General features: G+C 46.9%; 1 protein-coding gene and 1 gene segment (V, D, J or C); one reads left to right on the forward strand and one right to left on the reverse strand.

Annotated features, from left to right (window-relative positions):
- The window catches only part of LOC140415419 (uncharacterized), a 136527-nt gene that overhangs the window by 92968 nt on the left and 22718 nt on the right, over positions 1-20841 (forward strand). The window contains 3 exon segments of the mRNA XM_072501056.1: positions 6215-6348; positions 9599-9722; positions 12664-12788. Of these exon segments, the coding sequence (XP_072357157.1) occupies positions 6215-6348; positions 9599-9722; positions 12664-12788 (383 nt within the window).
- The window catches only part of LOC140410125 (immunoglobulin kappa constant-like), a 65426-nt gene that overhangs the window by 21691 nt on the left and 22894 nt on the right, over positions 1-20841 (reverse strand).

Below are 20841 nucleotides of genomic sequence, written 5' to 3' on the forward strand. Positions count from 1 at the left end.
ACCCTTCCATTATAGACGTAATTATTGGCGCCATTCAACCACACCATGCGCTAACCTACTGTTATGGGCCAGGGCTTAGAAACTCCAAAGTGTATTATGAAGTTCTCTTGACCTATAACTTTTATGTTGAATTTTGCTCGGATGAGCACAAGAGCCTTCACTTCAGATGTGATTCATCAGACTTCCTAGGCACTTCCTAGTCACAACAAATTTGATTATAAGAGTGCAGTTAAACATATATAAAACACAGCAATAATTTGGTATCAATTACAAACATAAAGAAAACACAACAGCTACAGTAATCTATGTACACAACCCGTAAAGAATCCCCCGTAGCTGACCCAAATCAATAACAAAATCCAATAAACCAAAACCCCTTTCAACGGCGTGGCCCAGCACTCTGTAATCTCACTTGAATGGGACCGGCCCTTTCCCTGAGCTTCTGATCTAGTTCAATCCAGCAAATTCAAAACTCCTTCCGGAAAGCAACTCTATCTTTAAAGTTCACAAGGCAGTTTGCCACACCCAATGTGCCTTCAGTTCACTGGAACAGCTTTTAAAATGAAAACTGAAACACTGCTTTCTTCTTCTGAAATCCAAAGCAACAAACGGAAACTGAAACCCAAACACTAAACTCCCTCTCATCTGACAGCCAGAGCTCAGCTCCACTCACAAGTGACATCACTGAAGCCGTGCTACAGGCCATGAAGTAACACATGACCTGTCGCATGAATACTTCCTCTGGTGGTAATTTAACCTTTTGGAAAAATACCCAATAGGCCAAAAATACCCAATGTTCATAGAATTTCATAGAATTTACAGTGCAGAAGGACGCCATTCGGCCCATCGAGTCTGCACCGGCTCTTGGAAAGAGCACCCTACCCAAGGTCAACACTTCCACCCTATCTCCATAACCCAGTAACCCCACCCAACACTAAGGGCAATTTTGGACACTAAGGGCAATTTATCATGGCCAATCCACCTAACCTGCACATCTTTGGACTGTGGGAGGAAACCGAAGAACCCGGAGGAAACCCACGCACACACGGGGAGGATGTGCAGACTCCGCACAGACAGTGATCCAAGGCGGGAATCGAACCTGGGACCCTGGGGCTGTGAAGTAATTGTGCTATCCACAATACTACCGTGCTGTTCCTTCGTCATCTTCTTGCAAGAGCACAGCACCTACCCAACATCACTCGCATTGACAGCCACCTTGAATGGGTTTTGTGTAATTTGGGGTGGCCAACACAGGAGCAGTGGGTAACACAGCGTTCAGGCCGTCAAATGCCTGTTGACACTCCACCGTCCACTGAAATTTGCTACGCAGTCAAACAATAACGCTGCTAAAATTCTGCACAAATATATGGTAAAGACCACTCATGCCAAGAAATCACATTATGTCCCTTTGTGTCGAAGGTATTGGGAACTCCCCCAATAACTTTTGGTTAGCACCGTGCTAAATAGTTGGCTTTTGAAGCAGACTAAGGCAGGCCAGCAGCACTGTTCAATTCCCGTACCAGCCTCCCCGAACAGGCACCGCAATGTGGCGACTAGGGGCTTTTCACAGTAACTTCATTTGAAGCCTAATTGTGACAATAAGCAATTTTCATTTTTCATTTCATTTGCATCCTGTGGGGCCATTTGTCCATGTCCAATTGTATGGCCAAGGAACATGACTTAGGCGTTTCCAAACTCACTTTTGGCTAGGTTTCTCACCAAACCTGCCTCCCGAAGGCAATCAAATAACTCCATCAGATGCTTCAAATGTTCTTTTCATGTCTGACTAAAAAGTGTCAGATCATCTATGTCCACCACACAATTGTGCACTCCTGAAATGACTTTGTTAGCTAACCATTGAAATGTGACTGGTTCATTTTTCATGCCAAATGGCATAAGTTTGAATTGGTAAAAACCATTTTGAATCACAAAACCTGAAATCTCCTTCGCCCTTTTGAACAAAAGAATGTGAGACACAAGGGCATAGCTGCAGGGGAGCGCTCAAGGGCAAGTGGAAAACCAGAGCAGCAGCAATATGCTGAGTAATGGAAGCTAGGTACAACACTGGGAAAGGGAACTGAGGCAGATCGGCCAAACGGGGTTCACAAGTGGTGGGGGGGAGGGGGGGGGGGCATGTAGATGTAAATATTTATCGAGATTCTTATTTGTCTGTGTCTTCCTTCTCGTTCTTTAGTTTATCTGTCTTTTGGAATATATTCTTTTTTTTTCCAGTTAAGTGCCAATTTTGCATGGCCAACACACCTACGCAGTGCATCTTTTGGTGCTGGGTGTGAGACTCACGCACAATCTGGAGAATGTGCAAACTCTACACAGACAGTGACCCTGAGCCGGGATCGAAGATGGTCAGGCAGCAGTGCCGCCCTTTCTTTTGTAATCTTATTCTTTCCTTGGTTGCTTTACTTTGTACTATAAGTGGTTACGAAACTTGTAAGTTAGTGTACAAACTGAAATGTGCAACATAAAAATGTGAAAACCAATAAAAACACTTTTTTTTAAAACTGCCTAATTCCAGTAAGATTTTTCTATGTGCCCTACTATAACCTTCATAATAATCGTTTCTAGCATTGTATCTAATACAGATGTTAAGCTAACTGGCCTGTTTCTGTTTTCTGTCTCTTTCGTTTCTTTGTAAAAACATGTTTTTAGTGGATTTTCACATTATACAATTTGTTTCACATTATGTATTTCTAGCTTGAACGTTACATTACAGATGTCCTACTCGCGAGTATTATTTTACAGAAAGTAATCCGGCTATGGTTCTCGTTTATTCAAGAAGGAAAAAAACAAAAGATACATGTTACAAAAAAATAAAGAATTTAACAATCATAAAGGGAAAAAGAAGAAAATCAAACAAGTTCACCCAGTACAAACAGACTAGTTCCGCAGTACATATTTACAGTTGCCTGCTTTGTCTCTCATTGGTGGCTGTGTACTTTATTTGTCCAGTCAGCCTCAGCTGCATTGCCTGCTGTTGGCCCTAACTTCTGCTTTATCATTTGTTATTATGGCCTCTAGTCTTATTTTTGTCCTCCGACTTATTCCCTTGTCCTCGCTGTCTTCTTGTGGATTTTTACACCCCCACTCCCGACACCCCCACATACTCTGCTCACCCCCCTTCTCTTCCTTTTTCTAACCATGGCTCGGCTGTTTCTCCCCCCCCCCCCCCCAACACCCACTCCCATTGGCTGTTGGCTACAAACAGGCCATGGAACAAGTTGGCGAATGGCTTCCACATCATGTGCAAGCCCTCTTCCGACCCCTGATGGCGAATTTGATTTTTTTTCCAATTGGAAAAATCCTTACAGGTCGGACTGCCGGTCTGCAGCTTTCTTAACTTGAGGTGGTACATTTGATATTCCTAATCTAATGGTACGGTTCCAGAATCAACAAATTTTGGAAGATTAAAACACATGCCTCTCTATCTCATCAGCAACTTCCTTTATCACTCTTTGAATACGTCCAACAACTCTTCGTGACTTGTCTGCATGTGGTTCTCATGATTTTCTCGCTGCATTTCCCTGGTGACTGTAATTATTTTAATTCCTTCTTTCCCTTTCATCTCTTGATTTACAGGTATTTCTGGGATGCTATTTGTGTCTTCCATATTGAAGACAGACAAAATATCCAATGCTCAATACTTCCGTTGTTTCCTTATTCCCCTTGATTAAATTCATACTGCAGAGGAACTCATGCTTTAGAAGTACCACACTTACTTTAGTTACTCTTTCCCTTTTTAAATACTACTAGAAACTCCTACCATCTGTTTTTATATTTTTAGATCGCATTGTCTCTTATTCTAATTTCTCTTCATTACATTTTAGTGACTGTTTTTTTTTCCAAATTATATCCGAATCTTACGATCACAAATCTTCGCAGAATTTTAAACTATTCTTGTGACTTGGATACTATCTTTAACTTCATTAGTTCGACACCAATGCTGCATTCGTCTATTAGAATCTTCTTTCTCAGTGGAACATACTTTTGCTGAACGTTATGAAACATTCCTTAAATTCCTCCCAGTGTATTTCAATTGATCTACCCCTTAACCTCTTTTCCCAGTTTGCTTCAGCATCCTGAGTCTTCATACCCTTGCTTTTAATAAATGTTAAAACTTTTGACTTTAATCCACAAACGGAATGCTTAATTCTATTTAAAAGCAAATTACTGCGGATGCTGGAATCTGAAACGAAAGAGAAAATGCTGGAACATCTCAGCAGATCTGGCAGCATCTGGAGGGAGAGAAAAGAGCTAACGTTTCGACTCCAGATGACTCTTTGTCAAAGCTAACAGACAGAGATAGTGGGAAATATTTATACTGTAGAGTGAGAATGAAAGATAAGTCATAGCCACAGAAACCCAGGGAAACCAGGTGCTCGTGGTCACAGAAACCAAGGGGAATGCCAGTCCCCAGAGAGAACAAACAATGTGAAAGGCCATATAGCAGAGGAAATAACATCAGAGGGTGAATTGTGACAGATGTAGATGTCGGGCGAGGGGGAAGCAAAAAGGAGAACGGGTGAGGAAAAGTGGATAAGATGAGGGGGGGGGGGGGGGGTGGTTAAATACATATTAAGAAAGACAAGAAAGAAAGAAATGGTAAAAGGCAATTAAAATGAAATGGCATGAAAACAAATGGGTTGAGGTGGGATGGAGCTCATCATCTGAAGTTGTTGAATTCGATGTTGATGCTTAATTCTACATGTTCTGATCACTATTACCTCGAGACTTCTTTACTACGAGATCATTCATTAATCCTGCCTCATTGTACACGAGAACAACTTGCTCTCTGTTTGGTTCCGTAATGTACTGTCTAAGAAATTGTCCCGAAAAGACTCTGTGAACCAGCCTTCCAGTCTACCTTCACTGATCTGACAACAATAAACATTTACTGATTACTTTATGAAACTATGGAAGTCGCCCTGTTCGGATGGTTCCATCCTCGTTTGTTGCAGGAATAGTGGGTGGAAAAAGCAGATATTTGGGTTATAATATTCAAATCTTTACTCGATATATATGAGTTGCGTCAGAGAACTGCAAGCCAGCAATAATTACAGCCGTGTTCAGAAAGAGAAGAGGGATAAATCAGGCGTCAAGGGTTCCTGCCGCCGCCCTGGAGGTGCTGCTGCAGGTGACAACGAAACAGAGGGAGGTGCTACTCCCAGTGAAAGGGAGGAGGAGGCAAGTCAGCCTCATGGAGAAGCATGGCCAAGGAGGTCAGTAATCTCGGGAGCGTTACATAAACAAGCTGCAGGCAACAGCCAAATACATTTCAATTATCTGGTACAGTGTGGAAAGGTAAATAGTATTCATATTAGCGAGTCCACAGCTCTGCATCTCATAAACAGCGCCTAAGAGATGTGAGATCAACTCATGCACCGATACGACCTGTGAGATAAAGTGTAGTTGAATACATGCTTGAGGTACACCTCCCAGTGGTGTACTGCACTACATGGAAACTGGCTGAAGCTGAAGAGCACAGCCGACATATAAGAAACAAATTACATCGTGAACGCAGGTGATCGTCTGAGAAGCATCCTCACAATGCCAAGTTGGAGAGAACCACTGATGACGCTGCACTATTCATAGCGATGATCATTCAAAAGGTTCAGGGGACTGGAATTATGATAGTTTGCAGCACGGCATCATATCGCTGAGGGTGAGGTGATGTAATGTGATGAATGCCTGCATCCAAACATTTGATGAGAACTAAATAACAGAGCGGGCTCTAGTTCAGGGACAGGCGACAGGAGGTGGTTTCAAGCGCAAAGTCCTGACATCAACCTTGTCCCTCCCGCAAATTCATGACGTCAGAGAGTTACGGCAAAGAGGGAAGCCATTCTGCCCATTATCTCCATTCCGGGTGAGCGACCAATAATGGTTGAAGAACAAGATGCAGAATCTTCAGAGGATAATCCAACATTTAACGGGATTATGTCACATTGGTCTGGCATTCTTTCCACCAGTCAATACCCCAGCACTTACATAGCGCCGGGCATTGACTCACGGTTAGAAAGGGTAGCAGGTAGGCACGACTGGACCTGTTTCCAGGTATCCACCCGATTAGATAAGCAGAGATGGGCAGGCAGGTCCTGAAAAGATGGAGCAATGGCTGCATAAAACCCATAGAGTCTCTTCTGAAGGCACATTTGCATTGACAGTGCATTCTCTTCCCCTTTGCTGGTGATATCAACAGTTCATGAAGCCTTGAGAACTGCTGCTGATGGCCCGCCGGTGACGCTAGAGCTCAGGCACCCCGAGGCCGCCCACCACGTCCATCTCATGGACGAGAAAGGGAAAGATATCTCCCTGGCTCCACAGCATCGGCAGGTATTGGGAGAGCACAACACAGGAATACCCCCAAAGAGTTCTCGTAAACCCACATAGTTGCATTTGCAGTCTCCCTAGGTGATATATTTTCACGGAATGTCAAAGTGACAGATGAATGAGGCATGTTTGACGGCCTTCTAATGCATTATACAATGTGCCGTCTGCCACTTCTGCGCCGTTACCACGTGGCGCCCATTGAGCTGGAGGCCATAAAGATGCGCAGGTTAGGCAGATTGGCCATGCTAAATTGAGTGTCCAAAGATGTGCAGGTTTGCTAGGGTTACGGTATATGGCGGGGAGTGGGCCAGTGTAGGGTGCTCTTACGCAGGAGCGGCGCAGATTCAATGGGCCCAATGTCCTCCATCTGCACTGTAGGGATTCTATGATTATGAGGGTGCAGAGAATGATAGCAATGGTAAATATATCCCTTGAAATTATATAGTCCCAGGGTCACTGGGATGGCCAGGGTGTTTCGTGAACCGGCACAGAGGCTACGCTAGGGAGAAGATTAAATCATCTCCAGATATGTTTAACAATCTCTCAGAATAAACCTCAAGTTATGGCTGAGTCGCGTGACTGCCTGGATTGCATATTAATGCCAATTAATCTTGAATCTGCAGTCCTGTTGCGCAGGGAACAGCATACCAGCGCCATACAGGTGACCTTTGACAGCGTGTCCTGTAGATCTCCAGCAGATCTCTCCAAGCATCTGAACATTTTTACAAGGTTGATAGCCTGTTGAATTGTAGGGTTTAGTTGTATGTTTCCTCTGTCTCTCCGCTGGGATTCCGTAAAAGTGTAAGCATCCATATTTCTATTGTCAATGACTTGGTACCCAGAATCCCTCCATGGTGATTATTGGCTGGCCTGGAGAGCTGAGACACTGACGATTGTCTCAGAATATACAAGTCGTGGTAGCTTCCATGGAACCGTACACACAACTTCAGGATTGTTTTATGATTGTCACAGACTAAGGTAAACCCTTACGGAGGCTGCTGGCTTGGTGGGCATATGCGGCTTGTCGATTATCCTCTGGCCTGAGGGAATCCGGAAAATGCCGCAAATTCTATCACCCCCCGAGACCCGACTAAGCAGATTGGTGTGGAACCTGATGCACTCCCCTATCCCTGGAACAAGGCAGCTGTCACATACTTGATGCAGCGAAGGGCCACTGCTTGAGGATTCCAAAGTTATTTCAAATGATCCCTCGGGGAGACCCGGGTGCTGCCTGCACAATAGGAAATGGGCTTGAACATATCCTCTTAATAAGCGCCCTCCGATTTTTGTCTGCCCAACAGCTTCACTTGCCTGCACTCCGAGGAAATTTGCGATCGTGACCCACCACTTGACAGCCCCTCTGAAATTTACCCAGCGGTGCGAAAGTATCGGGTTACTGTTCACACCGAAGTCCGTTTCCACGGGGTCGGTAAAATTCCAATGATAGAATACAAAAACAAAGAAATAATGCTAAACCTTCAATCTTGGTTAGATTCTACTGGAGCAATGAGTCTATTTACGATATTCATTAACATGGATGGCATGGCCTGAGAGAGGATGAAAGAAGGATTTGTTAGCTTCGAGCGATCAAATTGTTACACGAGAAGACGAGAGAAACTATGGTTGTTCTTCTCAGAGCTGCGCAGGGAACGGGCAATTTGATAGGCGGTGCTGGATCTAGTAAATAAGCATACGTTGTTTCCAATGCCAGCATTTTTGATTACCGGAAGGCGAACGTTTAAAATAATCTGGCAATAGAAAGAAGAGACGAGAGGAAAACGCACGAACCGAATTCTTATGGTCTGGAGATTAAATGTCGGCGGTACAAGAGGCAATAATTGCTGTCAAAGAGGTGGGAATCGACATGGGTCGTTTAGACGTGTCCTTCTGTGCGGTCCCGTTCTAGTCGTCTTTATACTTTAACACCCTCGATGCAGCCGCCAGGGTCAGTCATCTCGGCGTAGTGATTAAATCAATATTGTGCTCTTCAACTGCATAGTGAAAATGTTACTTATTTAAATTGTCCAGGGACAATGGCGTGAAGTCTTGTGGTAAGCTAATTAGATCAACACTTAAAGTGCTTACGTGTTTTGTTAAGTTGTTATATTTAAATGAAATTACCTGCAGTAGTTTCTGTAATAACTTCGACAACGAGACATCATCTGACAATTATCCCTATCTATCAAAGCATTGATAAACAATTGCTGCTTTCGGCGTGTTCACCACTCGTCTTTCAGTCAAGGATTTTCTCAAACTCACCCTTTCTTGTGACCGCAAATATATCTCCCAAATCCAAACACAACGCTTTGTGCGAAATGTTCCGTTTCCACAATCGTATTTTTCTGCCAACGCTTAACTTACTGTGAATTGTGTTGGTTTCCAACACTTGAATTCTGCTTCCAAGACATTTCGGCATCTCACTATCTGTCGGGGCAGGCTAGAAATAAAATATTCTTCATTGTTGGTGCATCATTCACTCTCTTTTGATATCTATCTATCTATCTATCTGTCTATCTATCGATCTATTTATCTATCTATCTATCTGTCTGTCTATCCATCCATCTATCCATCTTCTTTTCTTATGTTTTGTTTTTTTTGGAGTGGAAAGAGTAAGCCCATGTCCCATCTTCGTGTTCCAAAAATGAATTTAATATTTGCTCCCCAGATACGAAACGTATTAGATGTTAAACTGATAAGAACAGAATTTTGTTTTTTTCATCCTATCATTTAGGATGTTAAAAGTTATAAAGTCAATGCGCAGAGTGGGCGGGACAAACCCTTTATCAATTTTATTGCTTGCTCCAAAAAACAATTGAAATTGAAATCAATGCCAATTCATGGTTTCCACAAGAGAGCCATACGAGATCCAAGCTGACAAAAAAGGCATTACATTTAATCTTGGGCTTTATTTTAGCCAAAAAGCTGATACAGGATTATCTATCTATCTATCCATCCCTGATGCCGATAAGGAATGTGGTCAAATTGCTTCCAATCGGTCCCATTATAATCTTCCGTTTTCCAAAACCTAAACCTGAGATCATCCAATGCGTTCTTCAAATTTCTGTATTGAAACATTTTGTGTGCTGTTCTCTCGCTTGGGCGCTTGGTTTACCTTTTCTTTAAAAAATGGCTGCCATGCGCATTAACATCAGTCAATACATGGGTTGGAATTCTTTCGACGAATTTCACGTGGATGGAGATTTGCATATCTAATTAATATTCAGTGGCCTGTGGTGTTTGAATCTTTTTTAAGGAAAGGTTGGAAAGAATCCAGAAGCACATTCGTACCAGACCTAGTTTCCTCCTGACTCTCACCAGGGTCTTCACCGTGACTGGATGTGTTCGAGTTCTGGCCGCGCTGATGCTCTGTCTCCACAGTAAGTGTCGGCGTCAACCTTTGGTAATGCTGATTTTAACATTGCCCTGTTTTCTGTGCTTGGGTCTTAATGAACCTGAAATACCAACTATTCAAAATTTCACGCAGTGTGGACTGACACATAATTTTCATTTCGCCAGGTACAATTGCGGATCCTGGACGAGGGAGACCGGCCCACACGGGCCGGAGAATCGCGGGGGGGGGGGGGGGTGCGCCAACCGGTGCGGCGTGAATCCCGCCCCCGCCGGTTGCCGAATTCTCCACCACCGGATATTCGGCGGAGGCGGGAATCGCTCCGCACCGGTTGGCGCCCCCCACCCCCCCCCCCCCGCGATTCTCCGGCCCGTATGGGCCGAAGACCCGCCGCTAAACTGCCTGTCCCGCCCGCATAGAATAAACCACCTACCTTACCGGGACAAGGCGGCGCGGGCGGGCTCCGGGGTCCTGGGGGCCCCGGGGGATGCCCCCACGGTGGCCTGGCCCGCGATCGGGGCCCACTGATCTGCGGGCGGGCCTGTGCCGTGGGGGCACTCTTTTCCTTCCGCCTTCGCCACGGTCTCCACCATGGCGGAGGCAGAAGAGACTCCCTCCACTGCGCATGCACGGGAATGCAGTCAGTGGCCGCTGACGCTCCCACGCATGCGCCGCCCAGAGATGTCATTTCCGCGCCAGCTGGCGGGGCACCAAAGGCCTCTTCCGCCAGCTGGCGGGGCGGAAATTTGTCCGGCGCGGGCCTAGCCCCTCAAGGTTGGGGCTCGGCTCCCAAAGATGCGGAGCATTCCGCACCTTTGGGGCGGCGCGATGCCCGACTGAGTTGCGCCGTTTTGGGCGCCAGTCGGCGGACATCGCGCCGTTTCCGGGGAATTTCGCCCCCTGCCCTGACCAAACCAGGATCCATTTCGACCTCACCAGGGGAAACGGTCAAGATCACCTGTACCATGTCCGGAGGCAGCATCGGCCACCTCTACACGAGATGGTATTGGCAAAACTCCGGCAGTGCCTCTGTGTTTATTTGGTCCGAGAGCTCTGGCACAACTTCTGGGGGCGAGATTCTCCACTCCCGCGCCGGTTGGGAGAATCGCCTGGGCCGCCAATATTTCCCGGGACGCCGGTCCGACGCCCTCCCGCGATTCTCCCAAGCGGCGGGAACGGCCTGGTTGAGTTCCGCGGGCCACAGGCCGGAGAATCGCCGGAGACACCCAAAATGGCGATTCTCCGGCACCGCCGCTATTCTCAGGCCCGGATGGGCCGTGCGGCCAGGCCAAAATGGCCGGTTCCCCCCGGCGCCATCCACACCTGGTCGCTGCCGTCGGGAACAGCGCTGGAACGCTGGGGGCGTGGCCTGTGGGGGGGGGGGGGGAGGGGGGATCCTGCATCGGGGGGGTACCTCAAATGTGGGGTGGCCCGCGATCGGTGACCTTCCTTCCGCGGCCCCGCAAGATCAGTCCGCCATCTTCTTGCGGGATGGACTTAGAGAAGACAGCAACCACGCATGCGCGGATGACGCCCGTTATGCGGCACCGGCCGCGTCATCTATGCGGCGCCGCCTTTACGCGGGCGACAAGGCCTGGTGCATGTAGATGACGCGGCCCCGATCCTAGCCCATTGTCAGGGCCTGAATCGGTCGGGATCGGGGCCTTTTCGCGCCGTCGTGAACCTTGACTGCGTTCACGACGGCGCGGCCACTTCGGCGTGTGAGTGGAGAATCCCGCCCCTGATATCAAACTCTTTACTAATTCGATCGTATTGTGTGAGGTCATCTTTCAGTTCTCATTTGCAAAGTTAAGTGCCCCGAAGTGTTAAATCTACAGTGCACCAGCCGGTTAGTTTGTATTTCAATCGGTTACGATTTGAACGCTGGAAGTACTAATGCCCCCGGGCAGTCACACTCGACACACTGTTTAATCTGAATGCTCCAGTTAGTTCAGCGTTTAGCTGCCTCTTTAAATGTTGAATCGCCCGCTGTCGAAACGTCACTTATTGCTACTTGTTTATGTCACAGCACCATATCAGCTGGTCTCACACATTGTACTTTGAAGCGCAGTGGCCCTTAAAAAAAGCAAGAGTCTGTAAATAGCGATCAGTTTCTTTTCCGGCAATGATAGAGGCGGTGGTGCTGGCGGGGTGTTGGGTGTGTTGGTGGGGGCGGTGTGTTGGTGGGGGTGAGTTGTTGGTGTTGGGGCGGTGTGTTGGTGGGGGTGGGAGCGGTGTGTTGGTGGGGGTGGGGGCGGTGTGTTGGTGGGGTTCGGGGCGGTGTGTTGATGGGGGTGGGGGCGGTGTGTTGGTGGGGGTCGGGGCGGTGTGTTGATGGGGGTGGGGGTGGTGTGTTGGTGGTAGTGGTGTGTTGGTGGGGGTGGGGGTGGTGTGTTGGTGGGGTGGGGGTGGTGTGTTGGTGGGGGTGGGGGTGGTGTGTTGGTGGGGTGGGGGCGGTGTGTTGGTGGGGGTGGGAGTGGTGTGTTGCTGGAGTTGGAGTGGTGCGTTGGTTGGGGTGGGGTGTAGTATTGGTGGGGTGGGGTGAAGTGTTGGTGTTGGGGCAGTTTGTTGGTGGGGGTGGAGGTGTGGTGTTGGGGATGGTGTGTTGGTGGAGGTGGGGGCGTTGGGTTGATGGGGGTGGGTGTGGGGCAGTGTGATGGTGGGGTTGGGGTGGTATGTTGGTGGGGGTGGGGTGAGGTGTTGGGGTGGGGGCGGTGTGTTGGTGGGGGTGGTGTGTTGTGGTGGTAGGGGCGAGGTGTTGGGGGTGGTGTGTTGGTGGGAGTGGGGAGGTGTGTTGGTGGGGGAGGGGCGGTGCGTTGGTGGGGGTGGGAGCGCGTTGTTCGGTTTTGGTGGGGGAGAGGTGTTGGTGGGGCTGGGGGCGGTTTTGTAATGGGGTGGGCGCGTGGGTGAGTTGTGGTATGTTCGCTCGAGCTGTGATTTTTTAATTAGATTCCCAATTTTGCAAATAGATTCCGAGCTTCCGATTGAATCTGGGATCTCTATTTCTGGCATCATGCAAAGGGAAACACTTAGCATCATGCTGGACTCCCTCAATATCAATATTCACCATTGTTGGGGAATTCAGAGCGGCGAGGTAAGATTTTGTAATAAATGCTAGACAACTAAGGAGTGAATTCAGGAAGCACGTTTTCACAATAAGTCTGATGGAAATGTGAACGGGTTGGTCCCGGGACAGTAGTGATTATTCGGTATGTTGGGATTTTCTGACCGAGATTGTTAGAATTTTTCCAGGGTAACATTGTAAATGGTCTCGGCAACCAATGGAGTTCAGTGGAGCCTCGAGGCATGTTGGTGATCCAATAGAATGGTGGGGCCAGCTGAAAAAAAACCTGTTCCTGTTCTAATGTAACCTCCGGAGAGGAGATTGCAACCAAAATGAGTTGATAAATTATCAACTGGCACAAACGGTCAGCCGGACGAATAAATAGTTTGATGGTGTAATCTGCCGCTTTGTTCAAATAATTTCCGTAAAGTAACTTTCAACGGAGGCAACATAGAAGGAACGTTTTCTCATAATGTTCAAATATCCCAATCGTTTGATGACTCCTCATTCATTTACAGGGTTGTTCTTTTTTACTCATAAGTAAATATATTTTGCAAACAAGAGTAAAAATGTGATCACTGATTTGATTTCATGTAAAATTAATCTAATTCGAAGGGGCGGGTCTCTCTGTGGTTGTAAAATCTGCGCGGGATCTCCGCTTGATGTTTTTTTACAATGCTACATGCACACACAGGAAAGACGGGGACGGAGTATCAGGCCGTTAAGTGCAGAGGAACTCCAGCCTTGCATCCTCCATACAACAATCTCCCCTGTGAACACAAAGGCGAAAACCGTGTCCAGTAGTAGGAAATATTTTTTTCGGAGCTCTTTACGGCGTTCTTCCAATCTCCCTGAGATTAGAAATACCCAGGAAGTATCATTTAATCGAATTCAACTAATCTCTCTGCCGGTAATATAGTATAGTTTCCTTAAAAACATTGAACCAGACAAAACAGAAATTTCTCCCGATTGTTGCGATTCACTTTTCCCGCCTGGAGCGCACTCCCGCCTACGGGTTTCTTGGACGGCGAGGGATGGTTTCAATGGGAAATCCCACCGTCATGGATCAGCCCGCCGCCGAGAAATACGCGGCCATGGATCCGGAGAACCAAGTCACCGCCCATAAAGTCCCCCGTGAGGCAACAAACCACTAGTTCCATTTTATCTCTGATATTCTCAATACCCCGGTTACAAAAAGGAACATTGGTTTCTTAAAAGTATATTAAAATTTGGAAACTACTCGATTCATGATTTGTTATTTATTACTTACCAGTGAGGTTATGAATATATGATCGACATGAACCACAAAGTCGAAAATATTTCACTCACTGAAACATTTCCGCTGAGTTTTAAGAGCAATAATTTTTGGCGAAAGTACACTCGCTCCGGGTCCCTGATCCGGACCATTCAATGTTACCAAGTTTGAGAATTATAAAATATTTCACGCTGACGTTTTCCCTTAATGCGCAGGTTTAAGTGACTCACAAGTAGCCACATCTGTTCATTACCGACTCATGTTGATTGACAATGAATATCTAATTATCAAGGTCGGGACAAAATATTTCCTTCCGCGAACCTAATAATTCGGCAGCTTCTAAACCTCCTTTAAAACATTTACACCACCGGATATCACGTTCGCATTTATGATATATGCAAAATTCTAGTACGTCTCGGCTGTTTATTGGACGCTTGGTCTGATTGACGTTTGTAAAGATTTATATCATGCATTTTTATTACCAGTCTGAATAACATGCTGAGACTGTTGAGGAGAAATTGCATTGCCCAGCTTACCTACCTGACACTGATTGAGTTCCTATGAAATTCCTAATTATTGCTTGCTAATTAACAGATATTATACCATTTACAATCCGTTACATTGAGAGCCAGTTGACATTAGTGCAAACCGGAAAAGGAAAATTACGCAGTGCAATTTAACCGAATGCGCCTTTAAGGAACTGAGCATTGTTCAATTGAAAGAGAGATCACGCTACATTGGAGAGGAGGCTGCGAGCAAACCGTTGTTGCATGTCGCGTATGTCCTTCTTCAAGCCTCAAGAGATTTCGATTGCCCTTCATTTTAAGATTCAACGCCCCGAAGAAGTCATTCATTTTACAGTTAACAGCACCAAGATAACAGCGCAACATTTCATAACGATGTTCTGCAGACTAATTCCCCCAAATCGTATTAATTCATATTTGAAGTAGAGTGTAATTTGTAGAAGACAAATGACATCAACTTCAGTGCATTGCTGAGGAGGCAATGCATTGTTCATCTTGGAATCACCGAATTGCGCGACAGCGCATCCGACAAGCTATCACCTCAGCCCAGGACTTGGATGCAGACTGTAAATAGGGAGAAACACGGAATTGTTTTAGCGCGGAAGGGGACCATTCGCCCCAGCGGGTCTGTAATGTTCTCAAAATGAGCTGCCTCATTCGGCTGCCTCTGAGCCGTACCCTTGCACACTGTTTCCATCCAAATAATAACCTAATGCCCCCTCGAATGCATCGATTGAACCTGTTCCCCCCGCACTTCCAGGCGGTGCATTTCACACCCCAACCACTCTTTCTGTGAAAAAAAAATCTCTCATCCCGTTTGCGTTTTTTTTGCACATCATCTTTGAAGCAAAGAAAGGTTACGGCGCAGAACTAGATCTTTCAACACAGCACGGTAGCACAAGTGGATAGCACTGTGGCTTCACAGCGCCAGAGTCCCAGGTTCGATTCCCCGCTGGGTCACTGTCTGTGCGGAGTCTGCACGTTCTCCCCGTGTGTGCGTGGGTTTCCTCCGGGTACTCCGGTTTCCTCCCACAGTCCAAAGACGTGCAGGTTAGGTGGATTGGTCGGTTATGGGGATAGCGTGGAAGTGATGGCTTAAGTGGGTCGGTGCAGATTCGATGGGCCAAATGGCCTCCTTCTGCACTGTATGTTCTATGTTCTAATACATCGTGTCTGCGCCAGCCAAAAAAGTGAAAACATAAACGAGTCGTTAATTTTAATCCAATCTTCTTGCACCCAGTCTGTGGCCTTGTACCTTTTAAATAAGTTGAACATTTCAGCCTCAACAACCAACTTAGGCAGTGAATTTCAGGTGACCACCACCCTCTGGGTGAAGGAACGTTTCCTCAATACCGTTCTCATTCTTCTACTAATCTATCTCCCTTGGTACTTGACCCGTCAACTAGGGGAGCACGCATTTCCTGCCTACCCTGTCTATGTCCCCCATGATTATGTACACCTCAATTAGGTCACCCCCTAGCTTCGTCGGTTCTAAAGAAAACAATGCCAGCCTATCCAAGCTCTTCTCGTAGCTGGAATTTTCAAGCCCTGACAACATTCTTGTAAATCTCCTCTGCACACTCTCCAGATAAGTTATGTCCTTCTTGTAATGTGCTGACCAGAACTGTACACAAAACATCAGCTATGGTCAAACCAGTGTTTTATACAGTTCCATCATTACATCCCTGTTTTTGTATTCAATCCCTCGCCCAGTGAAGGAGAGCATTCCATAGCTTAGTTGCAAAGAACTGAAAACACAAGGGGCAAAGGTCTGAAATTGCTGAACTCAACATTTAGCCCCAAAGGCTATAAAGTCCGTAATCAGAGATGAGGTCCTGTTACTCGATTATAAGAACATAGGAATTCGGCACAGAAGTAGGCAATTCAGCCCTTCGACCGCCTCCGCCATTCAATCAGATGATAGCTAATTTCTTCCTGGTCTTAAATCCACCTCCCTGTCTGCCCACATACCCCTTTAACACTTTTTAAATTCGGAAACATATCTGCCTCCTTCTTAAAATCATTTAATGATTAAGACTCCACCGCACTATGGGCAGAGAGTTCCACAAATTCACCATCCTCTGCGAGAAGTAGTTCATCCTCATCTCAATTCTAAATCTCCCGCCTCTCAACCTATATCTGTGAACTCTCATTCTAGATTTCCCTACAAGGGGTAACATTTGGTGTAACTTTACTTTATCAATCTGTTTTAGTATTTATATATCTCGATAAGATCCCCTCTCATCCTTATAAACTCCAGTGACTATAAGCCCAAACGATTTAACCTCCCCTCATACATTAAACCTTTCATCCCCAGAATCAATCTGGTGAACCTCCTCTGAACTGCCTGCAATGCACCACATCCTTCCTCAAATACGGAGACCAAAACTGGACACACTACTCCAGATGTGGTCTCACCAACACCCTATACAATTGCAACAACAATTTTCTACTTTTATACTCCAGTCCTTTTGCAATAAACCCTGGTATTCCATTTGCCTTTTTAATTACATGCTGTACCTGCATACCGACTTTCTGCAATTGATGAACAAAGAAACCCAGATCCCTCTGCCTAGACAGAGTTGGAATCTGTTTACCGTTTAGATAATAATTTGCCTTTTTTCAGCCAAAGTGGGTAATATGTTGAGTTTCACTGTAAAACACGGAAGGAGGCCGAAGAGGCAAGACCGATTAGCAGGAGCAAAAGATGAAGATTTAAAGTGACAGACGACCAAAAGTGTTTGGTTTCTCAGTACAATGAGTAAACAGCATTGTGAGCAGCGAACACAGTATATTAAACTAAACAAGTCCAAGTCAACAGTCATTTCACATGGACGGAGTATGTGGGGCCTTGAGTGGTGAGTGAAGAGGAGGTGAAGGTTTTCCTCAACCATGATTTCCCACCTACAGTTGTTGACAGGGCCCTCAACAGTGTCCGCTACATCTCCCGCACCACTAGCCTCACCCCATCCCCTCCCTCCCAGAACAAGGGTAGAGTCTCCCTCGTTCTCACATTTCACCCCACCAGCCTCCGTATGCAAAGCATAATCCTCCACCATTTCGCCCCTCCAGCGTGATGCCACCACCAAACACATCTTCCCTTCACTCCCTCTGTCAGCATTCTGCAGAGACCATTCCCTCCGAGATAAACTAGTCCACTCCTCCACCATACCCATCACCTCTCCCATCACACATGGCACCTTCCCATGTAATCACAGAAGGTGTAACACCTGCCCCTTTGCTTCTTCCATGCTTAGCATCCTAGGCCCAAAACACTCATTCCAGGTTAAGCAGCGTTTCACTTGCATCTCTTTCAATTTAGTCTATTGCATTCGCTGCTCCCAATGCGGTCTCCTCTATATCGGAGAGACCAAACGCAGACTGGGTGATCACTTTGCTGAGCACATTCGGTCTTACGCATTCAGGGCCCTGACGTTCCCGTTGCTTGTCATTTTAACACAAGACCCTGCTCCCATGCCCACATGTCTGTCCTTGGCCTGCTGCACTGTTCCAGTGAAGCTCAATGCAAACTGAAGGAGCAACATCTCATCTTCAGGTTAGACATGCTACAGCCTTCCGGCCTCAACATTAAACTCAACAACTTCAGATGATTAGCTCTACCCCACCTAGACCCATTTGTTTTCATCCCAATTCATTGCAACTGTCTTTTACCATTTTTTTCTTTCTTGTCTTTCTTTATATATGTTTACCGCCCCCCCCCCCCCCATGTTATCCACCTTTCCTTACCCTTTCTCCCCCTTGCTTCCCCCTTCCCCTCCCCCCACATCTACATCTGTCACAGTTTACCCTCTGATGTTAGTTTCTCTGCTGTTTGGCCTTTCACACCTTTTGTTCTCTCTGGGGTCTGCCATTAACACTCTTTCCCTTTGGTTTCTGTGGCCATTAGCACCCCGTTTCCCTCGGCTTCTGTGGCTATGACTCATCTTTCATTCTCACTCCACAGTATAACTATTTCCCACTTTCTCTGTCGTTTAGCTTTGACAAAGGGTCATCTGCAGTCGAAACGTCAGCTCTTTTCTCTCCCCACAGATGCTGTAGACCTGCTGAGATTTTCCAGCATTTTCACTTTGGTGAAAGGCTGAGTGAGGTTTCTCCAATACTTGAACAGAAAGTTGGCATGGGAAGGGGTATGGACCGTGTGCAGGAAGATGGGATTAGAAAGGGTACCCCGGTGCATTTGGGCTGGCATGGGCAAGATGTACCGAACGGCCTCTTTCTGTGCTGTATTATTTCGAGGATTTCATGGCTCTATGGAGTGATTGGTTGCGGTGACAAAAACAAGCAACCTACACGAAGCTTTGCATTATATTGTTAGGCACTAGATGGCACAACGTCCAATTTTGGGTAGTGCTCATACAAAACCTGATAGCGGGTGAAGGACAGATTTAAGTAGAATGGTGCTGTGGATAATAGATTTAGTTGCATGGAAAAGCTAAAAAATTGATTCTTAAAGGGAACTTTACAGATCTGTTCTTGCAGGATTTGGGGAGCTATTTACAGTGGTAGAAGAATGGGAGATGATGTGCTACAGTTCACATCACAACATGTAAGGCAGCAAGGTAGCACAGTGGTTAGCACAGTTGCCTCACAGCTCCAGGGTCCCAGGTTTGATTCCCGGCTTGGGTTACTGTCTGTGTGGAGCCTGCATGTTCTCCCGTGTCTACGTGGTTTTCCTCTGGGTGCTCCGGTTTCCTCCCATAGTCCAAAGATGTGCAGAATAGGTGGATTGGCCATGCTAAATTGCCTTTAGTGTCCAAAAAAAGGTTATGTGTGGTTACTGGGTTACGGGGATAGGGGAGGCGTGGCCTTGAGTAGGGTGCTCTTTCCAAGGGTCATCTGGATTCGAAACGTTAGCTCTTTTCTCTTCCTACAGATGCTGGCAGACCTGCTGGGATTTTCCATCATTTTCTTTATGGTTCAGATTTCAGCATCCGCAGTAATTTGCTTTTATCCAGTGCTTTCTTCCTATGTAACCTAGATAACAAAGACACCTATGTCAGACTCCTATTTATCGACTACAGCTCAGCCTTCGCACCATCATTCCTATGAATCTCATCTCCAAACTCTGTGGCCTTGGCCTCGGCTCCTCCCTCTGTGACTGGATCCTGAACATTCTAACCCACAGACCACAATCAGTAAAGATAGGCAACAACACCTCCTCCATGAACATCCTCAACACCGGTGCCCCAGAAGGCTGTGTCCTCAACCCCCTACTATACTCCTTGTACACCTATGACTGTGTGGCCAAATTCCCCTCCAACTCGATCGTCAAATTTGTTGATGACACCACCGTAGTGGTCGGATTTCAAACAATGATGAGACAGAGTATAGGAATGAGATAGAGAATCTGGCGAACTGGTGCGACGACTAATAATCTCTCCCTCAATGTCAACAAAATGAAGGAGATTATCATCGACTTTAGGAAGCGTGGTGGAGAACATGCCCCTGTCTACATCAATGGGAACGAAGTAGAAAGGGTTGAGAGCTTCAAGTTTTTAGGTGTACAGATCACCAACAGCCTGTCTTGGTCCCCCCATGCCGACACTATAGTTACGAGAGCCCACCAATGACTCTGCTTTCTCAGAAGACTGAGGAAATTTGGCATGTCAGCTACGACCCTCGCCAACTTCTACAGATGCACCATAGAAAGCAATCTTTCTGATTGTCTCATAGCTTGGTATGGAGCCTGCTCTGCCCAAGACCACAGGAAACTACAAAAGGTTGTGAATATAGCCCAGTCCATCATGCAAACCAGCCTCCCATCCATTGACTCTATCTATAATTCCCGCTGCCTCAGAAAGGCAGCCAACATAATTAAGGACCCCACGCACCCCGGACATAATCTCTTCCAACTCCTTCTGTCAAGGAAAAGATACCAAAGTTTGAGGTCACGTGCCAACCGACTCAAGAACAACTTCTTCCCTACTGAGATCGGGGCGAAATTCTCCCCCAACGGCGGGATGCCCGCCGACTGGCGCCAAAGCCGGCGCCAATCAGACGGGCATCGCGCCGGCAAAAAGGTGCGGAAGTCTCCGCATCTTTGGCGGCCTAGCCCCAACATTGAGGGGCTAGGCCGACGCCGGAGGGATTTCCGCCCCGCCAGCTGGCGGAAATGGCGTTTGTTGCCCCGCCAGCTGGCGCGGAAATGCGGCGCATGCGCGGGAGCGTCAGCGGCCGCTGTCAGCGGCCGCTGTCAGTTTCCCAGCGCATGCGCAGGAGCGTCAGCGGCCGCTGTCAGTTTCCCGCGCATGCGCAGTGGGGAGAGTCTCTTCCGCCTCCGCCA

Source organism: Scyliorhinus torazame, chromosome 1, assembly GCF_047496885.1.
Source record: "Scyliorhinus torazame isolate Kashiwa2021f chromosome 1, sScyTor2.1, whole genome shotgun sequence".
Classification (NCBI taxonomy): domain Eukaryota; kingdom Metazoa; phylum Chordata; class Chondrichthyes; order Carcharhiniformes; family Scyliorhinidae; genus Scyliorhinus; species Scyliorhinus torazame.